The 22,169-nt window shown below is 41.4% G+C and overlaps 1 protein-coding gene across 4 annotated transcripts in view; it reads right to left on the bottom strand.

Annotated features, from left to right (window-relative positions):
• Positions 1-849: 849 nt before the first annotated feature.
• Positions 850-22,169, bottom strand: part of ARHGAP21 (Rho GTPase activating protein 21) — a 2,418,417-nt gene continuing 2,397,097 nt past the window's right edge. For all 4 annotated transcript variants that reach the window (XM_044089838.1, XM_044089836.1, XM_044089837.1 and 1 more), the window contains one exon: positions 850-3,621. In XM_044089838.1, the coding sequence (XP_043945773.1) occupies positions 1,924-3,621 (1,698 nt within the window). In that variant the 3' untranslated portion in view covers positions 850-1,923. The remainder of the gene's footprint in view (positions 3,622-22,169) is intronic.

The following is a 22,169-nucleotide window of genomic DNA, read 5'->3' as shown; positions in this document are numbered from 1 at the left end:
GCACTGCCTGTTCTCCAACTTTGGTGGAAAATATGGTATAATCAACTCTCAGATATCTGATCCCAGACCTCTCCCCCACTTTTTAGACCCATCTACACAGTACCTCAATAAAATGGCTATGTCCTAATAACTCTGCAGGTGACTGCCTGTTCTCAAACTCTGTTGGAAAAATAACTAGACTTACTCTGTTCTCCTTTTTTCTTTACTTTTCTTATTCCCTATTTTTTTCTCTCTACACCCCTTTCAGCTTTTCTTTACCTCTCATTACACTTCAGCATTCCTCTTATAAAATTTATGTACTGATTTTTTGTATTGTAATGATTATTGTGAAGCACATCACTTAGGTTGTAATTTATGTATTTTTTGGTTCTAAGATTGTAATTTGCAATTTCCTGAAAAAAAAAAAAAAAAAAAAATATATATATATATATATATATATATATATATACTAGTTGTTTACTGTTAGTTTTATATTTATTACTTCTTTTGGAACACCTTCTTAAACCATGTAATACTCATTGGAGCTTTTCTCCCCGGCCCTCTACTGAAAATGGACATATATCCAGATGGACTAGCCCGGTCAACAAATGTAAAATAAATAAAAATAAATAAAATAAATGCAGTACCTTAACACATCTGCCAACCAGCTGTGTCGTAAACTTAAAAATAACTTATTTTAAAAAAATTATTTTTAACACACACAATTTTTACACATATCTGGTTAACAGACGTGTTAAGGCACTGGATTTCAGCTGAAGGATCTCGTTGAAAGTGTTGCCCAAATAATGGAAAAGTACCGAAAATTCTTAACTATAAGACTGGTAGATTTAAAAAGTATATCATACAAGATCAACAAAACAGAATTTTATTTCCAGTGTTTTTTTTTTTTTCTTTTTGGGGAAGAGGGCTATGAATACAGGCATGATACAATATCCATTTTTGAGAAATGTTTTCATGCACAAATTCTTTAAATGAAAGAACCAGTTTTATCCAGGGTACACTATCTACATGCCTATGTTACAAAGTGTATCAAAACTTATATCTGAACAGAAAGATACACATGAATTATGTACACTTAAGTTACTTCATTTACAGAAATATTAAAAATTCAAGTCACATAAAAAACAAAAACTGTATTAAAAGTCTGAATATAAAACTCTTTTTTAAAGAGTTCCAAGTGGAATGTCTATAGACTGGAAGCTCTGAATCCCATCTATGAAATTCTGTAAAATATAATGAACATTGTTACCAACAGAGTTCTAAAGTTCTTTCATATGTTCACAGTAATTTTTTCTAGATGAACAAAATACAATATGGCACCCTAACTAATTGAAAACAATGATGAGGCACTTGTTAGTGACTACACTAAAGTGTTAAATTCAGATTTCTTTTTGCATACTTCTGTCGTGTCAGTTGCCAAGATGTGTAGTGATCCTCTACTGATGGACCATGTGTATGTGCACATGTATATATTGCATCAACATTTAGCTTAACATTTCTGTGACAGCTCCATATATTGGTTTCACTGATGTACTCTAGATGATGTGGTGCACTGCAAAGACGTTCCACAATGCACAGCTTAGAAATCAGCCCATTTAAAAGGCTGTTAAAAATCCGTTAAGATGACAACCAGGTATAACACAGGGTTATCAAAAAACATAAGGCAAATATGAAAAAGACATCAGGAGTTTCTGGTGTCCTGAATTTAAATACAATTAGTGATCAAGTGCTCAAGTAGCTACACCTGCTTTGGGCAGGTAATGGCAAATAATCATTTTGCTTTTGTATTCAATTCACAAGACCAAAGACTCCATGAAATACTTTAGAATTAAAATTTACTGGTAAAGTGGAATACAGTATTATCTCCATATCTATAGGTGAAATAAGTCACATTGAATATCACCAATGAACAAGTGCATCAGGTCAGAGATACTGATAAAATCGAGATCTAACTACTTGGGTACCAGACAGCTTATGGGGATGAGCATCAACAGCAGGACTAAAGCTGCCTTTACTTTTGTTCTGGTAACTGTCACCATTGACCTGATCAGAAGACTGGGGACCTGGTGATTGCGATGGTGAAGGTCTATGAGACAAACTGCTGGTACTTCCAGTATCATCCTGGGTAGTCACTAGATCTGGATGAGATCCTTCACTTAAGTAAGTACTCAGATGTTGAGGTTCTGATGTTTCTTTTGTGTTCAGATCAGGTGAGTTAGTACGTAAACGCTCTCTAGCAAGCCACTGTGCAATAGAAAGATCCTGGGACTGGCATTTAGGTTTCAGACGATCCATTGCAGATAATTCTACTTCTCTGTCCCCATTATTCTGAGAGATCTTCAACCCCTCAGCATTCCATTTATTAACTACAACAAGATCAGCAAAATCTCTCTGTCCTCCCATAGTGTGTCTTCGTCTAATTTTTTTGCCTTTACGCACCTCTGTTGAATTTGATTTATTTATTCCTATACCAAACATATCATCTGCAGAAGTCTTCAGCCGGAGTTTTAATCTTTCTGTTATTTTTAATTTCCAAGCAGGTTCTTGCTTTTCAGGATCATTACTTGTTGAGGAAGTCAAACTGCTCTTCAGTTTCTCCTTTTCATCTATCTCACTCACCATGGACTTCTTACTTACATCGGTTTCACCCTTTGTCTCTACAGAACATGGAGTTTCAGTCTTGTGTCTAATGGACTTTTTTCTAGATAATGTATCGCATTCTATAAGTTTATGAGAACTAAATCGTTTGCTGTCCAGCCTAGGTGTTATGCTGCCTTCTGTAGGAGTTACTTCACTTCCTTCTGAATTAGTCCGTCCAACCTTTGTTTTCTCTTGTGAAAAAGCCTTACAAACTTTTTCAGAAGTAGATCGCACAGCAAAAACAGGGAAGTCACTTTCACTGTCTGTTTCTGTTGGGCGCCCTTCACTAATCAATTCACTCTGTTCATCATCAGCCTCATCACCTTTGCTTTCAGTTACTGACTGTATTTCTGGACTAAGTATATTTGAATCCATGCCAGTTTGGTATGTTGTTGAGGAGGTTGTGGAATAGTCAGAAGTGATTGAGCTCACATCAGCAGCAATGAACTCACTGCCCTTCACTTCAGGATTTGTCCACTTTCTGGACCGAAACTTGAGGGAAGCTTGTGAGGAACTACTCAGCAATGTACCAGTATCAGATGTGGCATCATCAGTCTGTGAGAATGTCCGCAAAATAGGTGTCTTCCACCCATCTATTTGCTTAAGTGGTCTGCAGCTGAAGAGAGGGGATTTTGAAAGTTTTTGCTGGAATGATGGGGAATACTGTTCTGATTTTGTCCTGAGAGCTTTGGAATTTGTGTCTGGTGAAAAATCTATTCTTCTGTCATAGTTACTTTCCTTATTTTGATTCAGTGTGTCCGGTTCTTGTGCAGTTTCAGTATTACCAGCATTTCCCTCGGTCATTTCAGTGTGAGGCTGCTCTGAAGGATCTTTCTTAAAAAACACACTATCCAGATCTTCTTCTGAGCTACTTGGTTGAGGTTTTTCTTTGTATTTCCTTCTTTTGCGGCTAGCTGCTGCAAACAGGGATGACACAAGCAGCTCTTTGCTGTACTGTTCCTTTCCAGATCCCCAGGAACCCTGTAAGAAGAAGTTTAAAAATCAATTAAAAACAAGTCATCATTCCACTGTAACATAAAATGTATATGCTTTCAACCTGGAAAATACACTTTAGGAATGTATACATCTGTCATATTAATACTCGGGAGTTCATTCCTACAAATGTAAAAATCCCAAGAATGCAGTTCAACTGTATAGCTTTCTAAAACTGTATTTGTCTTCTCTTTACCAAGAGTCTTATGCAGATCAAAGTAAAACCAAGAGACACATGCTCCTTTCTGATCATGTATGGGAAGATTATTATATCATCATACAAATGCACACTAAACAGGCAAATTATAATGGCTGATTAAACAGAGATACACCCAAATTACCTTTTTGAGGGTGGTTGTCCTCAATTAAACTAGTGAAAGGCAAAAGCATTCCTGTAAAGTGAACTATTCACCTCCACAAATAAGTATGAAGGTACAGGCAGTTAGTACAATCCTGGTCTCCCATGGCCAGATACTGATGAAAGTCTGTGTCACTGACAGGCATACGCAAGACATGGATCCCCCCCCCAACACACACACACAATACCAAACAATTTTGGAATGCACCAGATCATATCCAGCGAACTTGTAAATCAAACTTCGGCTGATTACAAGGGTGGCAATCTGTCCAGTGTAAGTAATTTTAAATTGTGTGTGTTTACAATGATGTCTACATAAAACAACACTACCTAATTAGTACTGCAAAAATGAACACATGTATAACTGTGCAATTATAAAAAAAACACATGCACTATGTATGTATACTGTTTTAAATACAAACCTTAGAACAATAACACAGTATTTGGCAACTAATACTCCACTACTCATTAACTTTGAGTAACAAAGCAATACAAACTACATTTAGTCAGTGGAAGATAACTTTATGAATTAATAAAAAAATGTTGACATTTTTTACTTAATGATGCACCAAAATCATATCTGAGTATGAACTAAAGTAATATGGCACTTCACTACCTTTCTATTGTGTGTGTGTGTGTGTGTGTGTGTGTGTGTGTGTGTGTGTGTGTGTGTGTGTGTGTGTGTGTGCCTACATATAGACAACATAAAGTAAAACAAACTGTGGTTTAAACAAGCAATACCAGCTTGAATCCTGTATACTTATTTTTAAAAGGAATGCAAAGTGATCCTTGACACAGATCTTACATTAGTAGTTATGACAGCAGTCTATTTTCGTAATTCACCAGCTGGTATCATTCACATACAACTAGTTTTCTCTTTTTTGTTTTATACATATCATGGAGAGTTCTGCATAACTTATGCCAAACTAAAGGAGGGACACTTACTCAAAGAGTCAAAAAAGTTATAGTTGTACCACAACAGCAATTTGTAAACACACCATATCATTCAGGTATATAGAACACACAGCATGCTTAATTTGCCCTTAACACTTTCAGTGGCCAGCAACAAGCTTGAGCACCTATATTGCTGGGCCTTTTAAGCATGAAGTTCATAGTTAATGAAAGTAGTCAGTTGATATAATAATAATTTAATTTCTGTAATGAGAAACAAAACATTTTACTAAATTTTTATACAAAACTGTGATCAATTTCAGCCTGGACTGTGACTCAGAGGGCTGAAAACATAACCACAGTTCAGGTGACCCATGTTCTATTATTAGCATAGGTGCTAAAGACGCCAGGCTGGGAGGCTGAGCTTAGGAAGATGATGGCAACTTGCTCACCTGTGTTGGACAGGAGAGGCAGCCCAGCCTGCTATGTTAGCAAGCTCTAATGGAGTGCAGGAAATCAATCGTAGAAGTGGCTAGGGCAGACTTGCACTGTTAAGTGATGAGTTCACTGTTAAGTTTTCTTTTTGGGGGAGGGTGGATGTGGGTGGGTGGGTGCACACACATCATTTAACCCAGGTAGCCAATATGAGTCTGTAGCCTACCTACTGGGAAGGATTAGAAGGGATGGAGTTGAGACATTTACAAGACCAGTACACGGACCTGCATTTTAATACTGGGTTGTTCCCTTGGAGGACTTAGAGAAGAAAAAAGATTACAATCACTTACAGGATTATGAAGATCCTAATCAAGATGGAAGCTACACCACTGAATTACAAGCAGTACAACCAGAGAAATGTTTTAAGTCTACAAAAAAATCTCTACCCTGCTTTCAATCAGACTGCACAAGTGATACTTGGGGACTTAATCTTCTACCTGAAACTTAACAAAACATCTTTTTAATTACGGTTATTTATGCCTTTGCAACAGAGCTTCTGAAAATGTACGATATACATTTTCATTTTTTACCTTTAATACTCTGTTAGCCTTAGCCCATTTCTGTTTGTATGCAGATACGCACATGCATACATTTATTTGTGTTTCTTTATGGTGTGAATGAACCGGGCTCTTTTTAAACATTTCCTGGGCTGAAAAGCAAGTACAAACAAGAAGTATGGTATATTTTGTTGTAATACATACAAAGGTAAATATATGGCAGTTAATTTTAGAATGAGGCACTTTAGCTGTAATATAATCAGTATTTAAATGAACAAAAAGGAAAAAATAGTTTGGAGTAGGTACATTGGAATTTGCAAACTTTACAGAAGATACCTAATTAGGTAAAACAACCACATTTGGACATACATAAACAAGAAAACAGCATGCATATTTCCATATAACGATACGCTTACTCAACAGAAATTGCTGCTTTTACCATGTAGACAGAAAGGATGCACGGTGCATTTAAAGTGCAGATTTACTACAATTGAGCAAATAACAGCAACAAGCAGGCATATGAGGTGTACGAAATATGATGCTTCAAGTTCAAAATGGTGTCATCCTTAGTCCAGAATATTACATTTGGATAGTTTCTGAAGATACGATTTGAGTTGATTGCGGAAATGATACAGACTGCTAGTTTATCTTATTTCTTTGGGCAGGCAGTTCCAGTTTGGTGAAAACGATTTTGAAAAAGAACATTCATTTATGTTTTATTAATTTCAATTTTTAACTGAGTATGGGGCTGGCTATTTGGACCTACCACCTATAATCCAGGTTCAACATGAGCAACAGTAAAGTAAAAAGAAGAAATTACAGTTACAGGTAATAGTTATGTTGATCAACATTACCCATACAGTAATAACTACATTTTCAAGAACATTTACAGTATTTGTAAGAGTATTTGCAATAGAGTTTATCAATAATAGCAACATTTGAAAAACTTGACCAATAGCAAGATGACGGCGGGTCACAGTAATATGACATTATGATTTCTAAAAAAATTATCTGAAGAGCATAGTTTTTGTTTGTTTGTAATCACTAATTCATACACTAAAACGCTAAGAAGGAAAGTAGTTCTCTGCTTAATAGTGGCCCATTCATCTTTTTGTGCTGTGAAGCAGTGATGCTCATTCCATTGTGCTGGGCAGAAGAATCTAAGGATTTCGTTTTCTGATACATGAAGTATTGTGGAGTTACTGGTAGAAGTAAATGCAAAGACTGGAAGCCCATATTTCAGCTGGGGTATATCAAGAATGTCGTCTTTTGAGACTGAAGTACTAACATGCCAGTTTAACTGATGGAGAACATTATGGATCTATGTTCAATATCAGCTTGGAAGGATAGAATATGATCAAACACGACTGTCTTGACAATGCTGCTGGATTACAAATAAGCAGTTGAAGAGTAGGGTCTTTTTGAAGCCTGGCAGCTCCAAAGTAAACCAGTAGACTGATGGTAATTTTCAACGACAGAAGCCCGTTTATGTGAGGTATTCAATACTATATCACCTGCATCAAGTAATAAATTAGTTTGTGGTAGGTCAGTGGGAAAATCATAAACGCAGAAAAAAAGAACAGGGACTGGTACTGAGCTCTGAAGTATCCCTTTAGAAAGGGTACCAATTTCTGAGTAATGCTGACCTGAGGTGACTACAAATATTCTATTAGAACGACAGTTTTTAAACAAGAACAAACATCACTGAAGAAGCCACAGGAAGCAAGTTTTTGTACTACATCAAGAGATCCTCTTCCATGTTGGAGATTATGTAGTCTAGCAGGAAATGAATAGTTGTGATAGTGCTATATTTGGCTCTGTATCCAAGCTGTCGGTCAATAGCTTATAAGTCTGAATAAAATCCAGACTCAGTTGGTACAATAGTTTTTCAATAATTATTGTTAATGGACATGTGCTGAGGATTGCTCTGCAGTCATCAGAAGAGGTAGGATTGGTGATCTTTGGGAAATAGATTGTGAGTGTTTAAATCTATGGGAAATTATGCTGGAGGTTAGGGAAATGTTGAAAATAAATGCAAGAGGTCTGGATAATACTTTGGTACCACAGAGGAGAAACTCTGAGTGAAGTGTTTTTGGAAAGAAATGGGTTACACGTACATTCTGAATATTGCTGACAACGATTTTAAGCTGAATGGGGTGCTGTTGATTAGGATATGAAACGTCATATCAGGGATAGGTGGTAAATTATTTCAGAATGACTGAGGAGCCTGAGGTGGAGGAAAGCTTAAATTCTGTCAGATTTGACTCGAGTACCTCTGGTACAGCTGTGAGAATTTTTTTTTAGTTACACCTTGGAGCTGCTAATTTGTTTAATGATTGACAAGAATCTTTGGATTGTCTAAGCATACAAAGATATACACACACACACACACACACACACACACACACACACACACATGTAGAGAGACACACAAACACACGTGTGTGTCTATACAGATATATATATATATATATATATTGTTTACTATCACATACTAGAATCCATTGTGTTCGAGTGTTAAGATGTGCAAACATGCTCGGAAATCAGAACACTAAACAAAAAATATCGAACTAACCATTTAAGTAAAGTCGAATTTCGAAAATGTCGACTTTACTGAAATGCTCACATCCGCTCAACACTGAAAAACACTTTTTGCAGGGGGGGCAAACCCCCCCTGCACTCCCCCATATGGGAGGGCTGCCCCCCTACTTATATATACAAACTCCGAGATCACACTACAGTGAGGGAAAGGGTACATTTCCTGATCCCCACTATAGTGCGGAGTGCACCACAATGTCGAACGTTACAACAGCGAAGGCTCACTATTGTACGGTTCAACATTGTGGCACTTGCATTTCCAGTTATGCTAAATTAGTTTTGCACATATGTGCGATCGACTATGCGATAGTAAGCCTATATATATATATATATATATATATATATATATATATATATATATATATAAGTACATGTAAGATCTATGTCATTTCATAGCATGCTAATTTGAGTGAATCATAAATCACTGAACACAAGTCACTGAAAACTCATTTGACTGAGTCACAACTGATAGAAAACACTGTGTACAGTAAGTATACCACAAAGAAATGTTTTTCTGCAGGGAAAAGCCCTTCTTACTTACATACACTAACTCCACAGTTACATAACCATGAAGAAAAGAATAAGAAACATAAATATTGAAGTAGTACTGGTACATAAACATCTACAGATATGGGGGTGTGACATGTTGGCCATTGCCAATCCACACAGTCTTCTAGACTTAATTCCCTAACAACTCCTACGACCAGAAATTATATTATCACATACTGTCTACAATTTAGTTCCAATTGTGCTTCAATCAAACGAGTTTTCAGTCAACTGTATTCAACTTTTTGAGTTTCTGTAAAAGAGCATGGGAAAAAAGTCACACACACAAACCATTCATTAAAAACTGCAAGAAAGACCAGGCCAAGCTAGAGTCTTTACATCAAACCTTCTGTAAAGGAGGCTAATAGGGTATACACAAATCACCCCCCTGAGGGCATACCAGTCCATAACTCACAACTCTCCAGATTTTCAGAAAATGTCCACATTTTTTAATCACATTTACTGTCTGTTCCTAATATTTTTTTTTCTGGCAAGTAAATGTGATTGAAGTCACTAAATAATGAGTTTCAGACTTCATATACTTTCACAAAAAGTATGCATGCATCCATCCATTACCCTTTTTTCCCATTTTTACATATGGGGTTGGGATGTCACTTAAACAGTGACAATCATCTACAGTCAAGGTTCACACTGCTGGGTGGCTAGCCCTGCCGTGGTAGCTCTTCCAAACCACACACTTACATGCACATTCATACCTACGGCCAATTTAGTGTGTCCAATCCATCTACTGCATGTCTTTGGAATGTGGGAGGAAAATTAAGCATCTGGAGGAAACCCATGTGAACATGGGGAGGACATGTAGACTCTGCAAGCCAAAAATCGAACCAGAGAACCTTTTGCTGTGCCACTAAATCGTCCTGTCATTTTAACAATTTACTAAATGTACAAAAACTTTTAGTTATGTACTCACCATAACTTCAGATGTTTGGGATCCATCTCGCTTACATTCTGACTGATGGGTTCGGAGCCGATCTTCGGCTCCGACTCGGCACACTTATGCCAAAGAACGAAGTCTCTTATTGGCTGAGCTTACTATATCCCAGGATGCACCACTACCAGTCCCCCAGATCTAGTTTGTCCGCATACATGCACACACGCATGCACTGCTTATATAACACTGACAGATGATACAAGATAAAACAGTAGAACTCAAACCGTTCAATCTCTTCTGATCTCCAAGGCAGGGGGAAGGAGGGTGGGTATTAGGAATGTAGGCGAGATGGATCCAAACATCTGAAGTTATGGTGAGTACATAACTAAAAGATGTTATGTGATCCTATCTCGCCTACATTCTGACTGATGGGACAGCGTCCCTAGCACCTAAATCCTGGGTGGCTCACTGGAAAACACTCCTGAGTACCGTGGAACCAAATGATGCTCGCCCTTTAGATGCCACATCCAATTTATAGTGGGAAATGAAAGTGTGCGGGTTGGACCAAGTAGCCGCAGCACAAATCTCAGAAATAGCGAGCTTGGAATGGAATGCAATAGAGGTAGCCATAGCTCTAGTAGAGTGAGCTTTGACAGAAGTTGTAAGTTGTTTATTTGAAGAGGAATAAGCCTGAGTTATGCAATCTCTGATCCATTTGGCAATAGTAGCTTTAGTGATGGTTTTACCCAGTTTATTATCTGAAAAGGACACAAAAAATTGATCTGTTTTTCGAATTTGTTGAGTCCTATCTAGATAGAAGTGCAATTGCCTGTGAACATCCAATGTATGGAAGGTGTATTCCGCTTTGTTTGAAAATTTTGGAAAGAAAACTGGTAGCTCTAAAGACTGTTGGAGACAGAGACTGGAACAAACTTTTGGGACAAAAGATGGATTAGGCCTAAGTGATACTCTATCCTTGTGAAAAATCAAGTACGGTGGTTTGATAGATAGGGCTTGAAGTTCTGAAACTCTTCTTGCAGAGGTAATTGCAATTAAGAAGGCCGTTTTCCAAGACAGATATTTCAAATCACATGTAGCAGCCGGTTCAAAGGGGGAAGATGTTAAGGCACGAAGTACCAAATCAAGATCCACGGAGGCGCAGGATGGAAAACTGGGGGTCTTAAAAGCACAGCACCTTTCATGAAAGTTTTACATAATCTGCTGCTCATCAACGGTGGGTCTATGGAATCGTGAAATTTGGAGATAGCTGCTAGTTGGACTTTAATAGTAGAGACTGAAGATCCTTGATTAAACAAGGATGTTAAAATTTCAAGACCCTGGTATCGGGCAGTAATAGGGTCTAAGCCTCTGAGTTGAGCCCAGATAGCAAACCTCTTCCACTTACTGTGATACAATTTCTTAGTGGTGGGTTTGTGGGCTGAAGATAAAATGTGAATAACTTCCGGGTCCAAGGTGTGATTTCTGACTATAGTCGGAAGAGGAGGAGCCAAGCTGTTAATTTCAAAGTGTGAAGGGACTGGTGCTGTTGTCCCGACTGATGAACCAGAAGGTCCGGAATTAGATCCAAGAACCAAGGACCGTCCAGGGTATATTTCTGTAGGTAGGGGAACCATACCTGACGAGGCCAGTACGGGGCAATTAGAATCATTGTGGACCCCAATTGGGAAGCTTTCTGGATGACTTTGGGGAGGAGTGGAATCGGAGGGAAAGCATAAAGCAGTCCTGTAGGCCAAGGTTGGACTAGAGCATCCGTAGCTGTCTCCCCTTGACGCGGGGTCAAGGAAAAGAACCTTTTGCACTTGTGTTTGTGGTGTTGCAAACAGGTCACAGCACGGAGTCCCCACCTTTGAAAATCTGAGCTGCTACTGTTTCGCTCAGAGACCACTCGTGAGGAGAGAGAATAGTCCTGCTCAGTCTGTCTGCTAATACATTGGATTTTCCTGGAATGTGGGTCGCTACCAGGAAGCGCTTGGTAGCCACTGCCCATTCCCACACCCTCATGGCCTCTCTGCAAAGGGGTAAGATCTGGTCCCTCCCTGTTTGTTTAGATACCAGACCACCGACATGTTGTCTGTGTGGATGGCGATAATGCCTTGAGGGAGAAACTTGTGGAGGGCTTGTAGGGACAGAAGTACAGCCCTCATTTCCAACACATTGATATGGAGAAATGTTTCGTTTGGAAGCCAAGAACCCTGAACTGACCTGCCCAGACAATGCCCCCCCCCACCCCGTCTGGGAGGCATCCGTTGTCAAGGTGGCCACCGGAGGGGTATAACAAAGGGTCTTCCCTGATTCAGATTGGATGGCAGAAGCCACCAGCGGAGGTCCCGTTTGCACGTTTCTGTAATCAGTATGTGATGATTGAGGGGGAGATCCTGAAAAGACCATTGTGTTGATAATAGCCACTGGAGAATCCTCATGTGCAACCTTGCCAGAGGAACTAGGAGAACCGTGGCAGACATTGAACCTAAAAGTTGCAGGACCATCCTGGCTGGGGCTTTGGATCTTAGAAGCAGGGCTCGGACTTGATCTTGTAATGTTTGTATCCTTTCGGTAGGAAGGAAGATTCGCATTAATTTTGAGTCTATCTCTGCTCCTATGAATCTTATGCGCTGAGAAGGCAGCAAGACAGACTTTGACCAGTTGAATGTAATTCCCAGGGAAGCACCCAGGAGATGGTGGCTTGTAGGTTCTCTAGTAGTAGATGCCTGGTGGTGGCAGTCAGGAGCCAGTCGTCCAGATAGGGAAACACTTGGAATCCGAGACTCCTCAGGTGAGCAGTCACTACTGCCAAACACTTGGTGAACACCCTGGGGCTGTGGTGAGACCAAAGGGCAGTGCACAAAATTGGAAATGACTGTCTCCCAGGCTGAAGCGCAGATACCTCCTGGACGCCTGATGTATCGGTATGTGATAATAGGCGTCCTTGAGATCTATGGAGCACATCCAAACATCTTTCTCCAACAATGGGAGAATGGATTGTAAAGTGACCATTCAGAATTTGGACTTCATGACGGACTGGTTTAGTTTGCTGAGATCCAAAATGGGTCTCAGGTCCCCTGTCTTTTTTGGCACTAAAAAGAACCTTGAGTAATTTCGGATCCGATCTGGTCTGTGGGGACCGGTTGGATGACTCCTTTTCTAGCAGCTTTGAAGCTTCTACGGCTGCAATTTCCCTTTGACTGGGTGGTGGGTCCGGGATTTTTTTGGACGGTGGGGGTGGGCGTGTGAAGGGAATGGTGTAAGCTCCGGCAATAATCTGAAGCACCCAGCTGTCCTGAGTAATAGACTCCCAGGCTTTTAGGTGCTTGGAAAAACGGCACCCGACTGGCTCGAGCAGCACAGCCGGGCAATCCCTCATGGAGTGTGGGAGGCTGAAGAGCCACGAAAGGACTCGCGGTCTCCAGTGTTGCGGGGGCCTCTGCCGCCTCTGGGATGGCATCTCCCAGAAAAATTTCCCCCTCCTCTGCCTCTGGAAGGGGAATCTTCCTGCTGTTGAGGAAAGAATTTCTGTGATTTATGGAACCACATCTTCCCTCCTCTTTTAGCCTTGGGATAAGGCCGAAGGGAGTGGAAAATCGTGCTCCGGCAGATAAAGTCTTTCCCTCCTGCTCACAGCGGTAAGAGTGTCTTTACCTTGGGTCCAAACAAAGAGGACCCATCAAAGGGAGGCGTCGGCAAAGGAAGACTTGAAGGCCTCCGAAATGACACAACGGAGCCAGGCTTGTCTTCAGAGAGCCACGCCTGTGCCTGCCGCTCTGCCCGCCTTCGGCCGCATATGAAATGAGCCTCATGGACGAGTTAGAAATCGAGGTAAGGGTAGCCAACTGAGAGCCAACCGACTGGGCTAGCTGCTCAGGTAGGTTACCTGAGAGGGAGTCTGAGAGCTCCTTAACCAGATCCCTCTGTAGTCTGGTGAAATGTGCCAAATAATTCAGGGACCTCAGAGTAAAGGCCGCTGAACTCAGGGTGCGCTTCCGCACGGTCCATGCTCCTAGACTCCTTATTAGGAGGATGGACGGACGTCGAAGCCTCTGCCACGTCCTGCTGGGTAGCAGATGCCACCACCATGGCATCTACAGCCACGCCTTTAAGAACACCTTCTCGGGTGGGGCAGACAAAAATTTGTTAGGGCGAGAAGGCACTGGTTCCACAGTATCTGGATGTTCCCATGCCCTCCGACAAACCAAATCTAGGAGCTCGTCGAAGGGCGGAGACACCCAGGAGGCGGAGGGCTGAGCCCCGAAGGCCTTGAGGAACACCGACTCATCAGCAGAGGGGGGTTTGGAATTCCAGCCGCCTCGTTGCTTGAGGATCTCTAGAATGTCTGCAAATGAGACATCATCCGAGGACGACTTTGGGGACCCCTCCGTATCATCAAGATCAGTGTCCGATGTAAGAGACTCATCGGGGGAGTCTACGTGCTTCCTCTTGCACGATCTCTTCCTTGGGGGCTCCTCCAAGACAACTCGAAAGACCCTCAGGAGGAGGGAACCCCAGTGGGGTAACCTCAGGCCCCGGGCTCCGCTGCCTAGAGACAGGGGAACTGCCAAAGACCCAGTCTCCATGCCCAGGGAAGGTGTCGGTAAAGCCGTAGAGATGGCCAAAGAAGATTTGGCCAAGGCACTCCTCATAGCTCTGAAGGCCGGACCCCCAGAATCCTGGGAGGGTCCAGTCTCCGGAGCCATGATAGCAGACGGAAGTCCCGCGGCCGAAGCACCGAGAGGGAGGCTTGGAACCGACTGCATTGGTCCCGAAACGTCACCCCCGGGCCCGGCCGAAGAAGTCCGTGTGCTAAACTCCGACCCGAAGGCTGGGGTTGGAGTAAGGGTCGGAGCCAACCCTAGGATCTCCACTGGCTCCATCAGCACCTGCTCCGACGGAGCCGAAACGGTCGGAGGAGGAATGGCAATGGAATGGGCTATCAGCTCCGAAGCCAATTGGGTCGGAGCCGAAACTAATTTCTGAAAGACTGGGGACTGGAAAAGTCTTTGGAGTACCCTGTCTATGTCCGAATCTGACATCCTTGATGACCTGGAAGAGACCGAACGGGTCCGAGTAGGCCTCTCCAACGGCTCCAAGGGACTAGGGGACCGGCTCCGAATCGACTCGATAATTATCGGCGCCGAAGGAGTGTCCAAACCAATTTCCATCGGTGCCGAAGAGGGCTTCGGCGCCGAGGAGGAAGTGTCTGAGCGGACAACCTTCATCGGCTCCAAGATCAGTGGAGCCGATGAAGGTGACCCGCCTCTTGAGGCCCCAGCCGTCGGCTCCGAACCCAGAGGAGTCGAGGCTGGAGGCATCGAGGCAGACCGTTCCGTGGAGCCGAAGGAGAAGCCTGCCTATGTCTTTTGGCGGTCGGTTCCGACGGGCTGGCCGACACCCTTTTCTTCTTTGCAGGAGAAGGAGAGGAAGCGAATGCCTCTTCAAATGAGGGTTTAATAAGGCCTTTTAAAATAAGTTTATTTTTCCTCTCTTGGAGGACCCTCGAGGAAAACGCGTGGCACACGCTACAGGACTCCTGCAAATGTTTGGCGCCCAAACAGTACACACAGAGAGAATGGTCATCTGTTATTGACATTTTGAAACTGCACTTAGTGCACTTCTTAAAACCTGAAGGCCTAGGAGCCTGTGACATTATGGCAACCAATCTAGTGAACAAGCAAAAACAAAACACACTAACTATCACAGAAAAAATTCTTTTTTTTTTTTTTTTTTTTTTAACCAAAGACTGTCACAATAGAAAAATAACTAAAAGGATCCAAGAACCCTAAAATAAAACGGGACTTGAATGACAACTGACTGACAGGGGAAGGCCCTTCAACTCAAAGGGGACCTCTAGTCAGAAAATACGCAATCACCACACAAATATTTTACAAAAAATATTCACTCATACACAAAAACACGAGATAGCTGTTAAAACAGCTTTTTGTTGAAATTTTAGGAAATCCCTGACAGGAAAGTAAGTGAAAAAAACACTACTTAGCTCAGCCAAGCTCGAGACCACGTCTTTGCTTGTTAGCGGCAAACGAGATCTGGGGGACTGGTAGTGGTGCATCCTGGGATATAGTAAGCTCAGCCAATAAGAGACTTCGTTCTTTGGCATAAGCGTGCCGAGTCGGAGCCGAGGATCGGCTCCGAACCCATCAGTCAGAATGTAGGCGAGATAGGATCACATAACATCAATATTTAAAAATCTGCCTCTATTTTTGGGCCTTTGTTACCACCATTATTTTTGGCTTTGTCAAGATTTCTTGTGCCAACAGGCTGACACACACACATACCACTGTTTCAGCTACACGGCTTCTGACTGTTGTTGCCTTTTTACTTTTTATGTCTTTATAATACTCATGCCAACAAATCCAAACACATACGATTACAGTATGACTGTTCAAAATATTGAAACTCCCAAGATCAATGAAAACATTTTGATAAAATTACTGAACACCCACAATACCAAAATGTACAAGACTGCAAAAAGAAAACAATTGCCTTTTTGATCTGTAAACAAAAACTCTAACACGGCATTCAGACCTATTTTTATGATTAGTGGTAGTCTTAGTATTCGCCCCATGTACTAATTTGTTAACCCAAACCCTGTCCCTAATCGTAGAAAAACCTTTTCCGTAACATTACTACTACTACACAAGACAGCATGGACCCACACTAGATACAAGAACACAAAACACTTAAATCTACAGCCTTACTTAACCTTATTCTAACCCTAACCTGCAAACACTTAAACACATTCACACCCAAATACATACCCATCTACATCTTTCAGAAAAAAATGGACATTCACCAAAATGAACATTCCCAAAAAAGAACCTGCAGTTCACTCTGATGATCAACTGAATGTTTGATAAAACAACCTGTGCCCTTACTAACATAACCTGGAAATGCACTCGGTCGAGTCATCACATCCTCAAACTTAAATAGCGAATATGAAAATATTTTTCAGCCTCCATCTCTCGAACCATGGTACTGTTGAGAGTTCAATATTCACCGTTTTGAAAATGTGGCCGTTGACCTGCATGTATGCATGAGTATGGACTTCGATATTCAAGCTTTGGTATGGTAAGTTTCGATGTTTAGCCTCTTTGAAAGTCTACTTTCGATTATCTGTTACTCGGCTGAGTGCATTTCCAGGTTATGATTGTAAACAATACACACACACACATATATATATATATATATATATATATATACATATATATACACATATGTACACACACACAAAGAAACACAGAGTGTGTGTGCATGTGTAGTTTAAATAATCATCCAATATGGTGTGTTCTGGGAGGTAGGAGGAAACCAGAGTACCTGGTGAAAACCCAGGCAGACAAAGGGAGAATATGCAAATATACAAAATCATTAACTAGAAGTAAGGACTGAACCACGGACCCTGCAACTTCAAGGCTAATACTTTCAGAAGAAATTTCCGCACAAAGGTATGCCATAATACTGTAAATTTAACTTTTACCCAAATTACTGCTTTGTCACACCATGACACACACATGCTTTAAACAAAGTGAAGTGTTGGGTGAACTTCACCAGGGAAACTTTTCAGCCTTGACCCAAGCCATTAGGCAAAAAAAAAAAAAAAAATACTGCACATTATTGACATTTACAATACAATAAGAACAGAAATCATATTTTGCTTATTTGTTAACAGAGTGAGCATTCTGGTCCTGGTAACCTGCTTAGACATGATCCATGAACAATGTAAATACATAAATAACACACTTCTGTAGCATACAGAAATATACAATATGAAAAACTGACTACACGAATCACTTATACAGTGCTCACATGCGCCCAGAGCTTACCTAGTTAAAGAAATAAAATACATCTGGTCTTGAATTCAGCACAGAGACTGCCACTTCTCCTAGGGAAAATTTTCCAAACATCAAGGAACAGCTGCTCTGCCAACCTTAGATTATATCCATCCTGCCTCTATTTCCATTAATAATTTACAAAAACACCCCAATCGTATGCCATGTGCATATTCTGCCCTCAAAGAATATATGGTACCACAGCCTATCCTACCTAATACAATGATAACTACATATAAGCAGAACTGCAAACACGATACAAAGGCAGTGCTACTGCCATAAAGTACAGTTGTATACACTTACCATAAATGTAGATGTTCGAGTGTATTCGCTGTTGCAGTCATTATATTTGGGTAATCTGCTGGCAGGTTGCCCTAAGTCGGCCTGAATAACAAAGTCTTGGGTCCTGCGTCGGTTGCTGTCTCCTCTTCCATGACGTCAGGTCATCAGGGGTATAAAACATGCAGCCGATGCCATTTTAATCAGTTTTTCTTGCCCCAGATGTCAGGTGCCCCCCAAATGGGGAGCAAAAATATATATATAAATAAACTGTAAATATATAAATGCACCTTAGAAACATAAAATTTACCTTCAACTAAAAGCAAATACACCACAAAGGCTTTTGAGTATAGTGAAGGAAAGAAAAGATATAGAATGGGGGATGGAGGGTGGGTAACCCGGACTGCAACAGTGAATACACTAGAACATCTACATTTATGGTAAGTGTACACAACCGTACTATGTTCTTCATGTTTCATAGTTGCAGTCATTACATTTGGGTAGAAACCCAAAGCTATGGATGAGAGGATGGAACTAAACAGCATTAGGGGCAGCTATAAGGCCCTGCAGGACTGCAGTGGCAAAGCCTGCCCTGGATTTAGAGAAGAGAAGTAAATGATAATGCTTTGTGAACGTATGAACAGAGCTCCAAGTAGCAGCTTCTAGAATGTCTTTGGTTGGGACCCCTCTGAAAAAAGCGGTTGAAGTTGAGGCAGCCCTGGTGGAATGGGATCTGATCCCCTTGGGCACAGGTTTACCATGGTGCAAATAGCAGAAACGAATGCAATGGCTTATCCATTTAGAAATCATCTGCTTTGATATAGCCTTCCCCTATGATCCTGCAGCAAATGCTACCAGTAGTTGCTCAGACTTTCTTAAGAGATTTTGTCCTGTTTAAGTAGAATCTTAGTTGACTGTGTACATCCAATGAATGCAGAATCCGCTCCCCCTTGTTCTGCGGATTTGGGAAAAATGTTGGCAGGTGCATGATCTGGTTAAGAGCCACACTGGATACCACCTTAGGTATAAAAGAAGGATTGGTCCTGAGGGCCACCCTGTCCGGGTAAAATATAATGAAAGGCTCCACTGCCATGAGAGCCTGTAGTTCTGAAACCCTTCTTGCTGAAGTGACTGCCAAAAGAAAAGCTGTCTTCCAAGACAGAAATTTTATATCCGCAGTAGCTGCTGGTTCAAAAGGAGGCAGGGAGAGTTTTTCCAGCACAAAATTGAGGTCCCATGCAGGAGTTGGTGTTCTACTGGGAGACCTTAAATTTTTGGCCCTTCTGAGATACTGTTTAAGCAGTGGATGAGAAAAGAGGGGGGGGGGCTCAGTGTTGTAATGAGCCGAGATGGCAGAGGCATGGATTTTTATTGAAGAAAAAGATAGGCCCTTGTCAAGCATCTCTGTTAAGTATTGTAAAATCTGAGGAATATTAGGCTTTGCTGTGTCTATTCCTTGTGCATGGTTCCAAGCACAGAATCTCTTCCATTTATCAGCATAAGATTTTATAGTAATAGGCCTTCTAGCTTCCAAAATGACATCCATCACAGGTTTACTGACAGATGTGGTTTGAATAATTAGTGGATTAGCCATGCTGCAAGATTCAGAGTTTGGAGCTGAGTGTGCAGAATTTGATAGTTCTGCTGAGACAGTAGATGAGGTATTTGAGGCAAGTACCACGGAGGAAGGTGCAACATATTCCTTAGAAGCGGGTACTAGTGCTGGTGAGGCCAGTCTGGAGCAATTAGGATCATTTTTGTTTTTTCCTGTCTGACTTTTAGTAAGACCTTGGAGAGTAGAGGCAGAGGGGAAAGGCATAGACTGATGGTTTTTTTCAGCTGAAGGATAGAGCATCCACTTTCCATGCTTTTTTGTGATGCGTTCTTGTGCAGGATTTGTCCAACTGATAGTTTTGGGGAGAGGCAAATAGATCTATGTCTAGGCTCCCCATTTCTGTGTTAACCTGGTGAAGATTTGTGGATCCAGTTTCCATTCTTGCGGGTCCATAAGATTTATGCTTAGGTCATCTGCCAGAGTATTTTGCTTTCCTGGCAGGAACTGAGCTTGAAGATGTATTTGGTAAGTCAAGGCTGTGTTCCACAAGGCCATGGCTAGTCTGCAAAGGGGGTAGAGGAATGTGTACCCCCCTGCTTGTTTATGTACCACATAACTGTGGTGTTGTCTGTCTTTATCAGTAGTTGTCCTGGATGAAGCAAGTCCTTGAAGGCTGTCAGAGCATTCTGAACAGCTAGCATTAAAGAATGGCTCTAGCAAAACCAGCTCAGGCTCTGGAGATTCCATCCAACTTGTAGTGTTTGGTGGACAGCAGTCCAGGTAGCTGCCTCAAGTTAGTATTCAAACCCTTGAAATAAAGCACCAGAAAAAGCCATAGCCCTAGCAGAATGAGCCTCAACAGGAAAAAGGAGGCTCTTACCAGGAAAAGTATAAAAAAGGGAATACCTTTATGGATCCAACAAAAAACTGTTTGCTTGGACACAGCTAATTTTAGGGACCTAAAATGAAAAGAAGCAAACAACTGATCAGATTCCCTAGTAGTCTTACTCTTATCCAAATAAAATCTGAGTTGTCTATGCACATCCAATATGTGCAGGACCCTCTCACTGGCAGACTGAGGAAAAGGGAAAAACGTAGGCAAATGAATAGACTGATTAAGTGACAACTCATTAACCACCTTGGGCATAAAAAAGGATTAGTATGTAAGGATACCCTCTCCTTAAGGAACACCAAAAAAGGAGGGCATGCTATATGAGCTTGAAGCTCAGACACCCGTCTGGCAGAAGTAAGGGCCAACACAAGAACAGTCTTCCAAGAGCAATATTGCAAAGAAGCTGCAACAGCAGGCTGAAAAGGAGCCCGAGTCAATTTTTCCAGAACACAATTAAGACCCCAGGGAGGAGGAACAGGTTCCTGGGAGGCCTAATATGAAGGACACTTTTAAGGAATTGTTTTGCTTCAAATCTTGAAGCTAAAGGAGGAGATAAAGGCAGACAAGCAGAGGCAGCTGATAAGTTGGCCTTAACAGAAGAATAAGCCAATCCAGCACTGAGCAAGTCACACAAATAAAAAACAACTAAAGGAACATTTACAAAAAGTGGATCCAGGTTACAACAGAGACACCAAACAGAAAATCTCTTCCATTTGGATAAGTAGGATTTCATAGTATTGGGTTTCCTGGCCTCCTGCAGGACCCTAAGCACGTCCTCGGAAAAAAGGTGTCTGTATGGAATCAAAATCCTATCACACACAGAGTCAACTGAAGAGTGGACAGTAGGTGATGGATGAGAGATCCCTTGTCTTGTGTGAGTAGGTCCACCCTGTGAGGTAACTTGTGATGACTGTCCTTGGCTAAAAGCAGAAAAACAGGGAACCAACTGTCTTGGCCAAAAGTCAATACCCAGCAAGATTTTGGCAGCGTCCTGGTGAATTTTGAACAGGATTTTTGGAAAGAGGGGAAGGGGAGGGAAAGCATAAAGAAATATCCCCTTCCAAGAAAAAGAGAGGGCATCCACCTTCCACACCAGAGGACCTGCGACTCTGGCACAAAACAGAGGAAGTTGTCTGTTCAGAGGGGAGACAAAAATCTATTTGAGGAGTAGCACACTGGTGGGCAATGTCCAGAAACACATCCTTGTGAAGCATCCACTTGTGGTATTGCATTAAAGACCTGCTCAGAGTGCCTGTCACAATGTTTTGACCTGAGGGAATATAAACTGCCTGAAGAGTCATTTGATGCTGGACAGCAAGTTCCCATACCAGGAGTGAAAGCAAACTTCAGTTGTGGAACAAAGGAAAATGGAGCCAGCTGCAATGACAATATTGACTAATTTAATACACGTCAACCAAAACAAGTGTAAGCGCTTTCATCAAGAATGTAGCATAGACTTCATCAGAAACATGTGAACCAAAATTCCATTCATTTAAATACCTTCTAGAAATGTCACCTGATACACCAATGCCCAACCAATACACCAGTTCAATATATAATGACAATTCAAAGGTGCCTAGAGCAATACAAGAAATTAAATCGGTGTCATATACAAATACACCCACAAATACATAAAATAAAAATTTTGTTTAAAAACACAAAATTAAATATAAGATA

The sequence above is a fragment of the Protopterus annectens genome, chromosome 12.part0 (assembly GCF_019279795.1).
Source record: "Protopterus annectens isolate FY-2018-M chromosome 12.part0, PAN1.0, whole genome shotgun sequence".
Lineage (NCBI taxonomy): Eukaryota > Metazoa > Chordata > Ceratodontiformes > Protopteridae > Protopterus > Protopterus annectens.
This window is presented reverse-complemented; position numbering and strand designations above follow the sequence as displayed.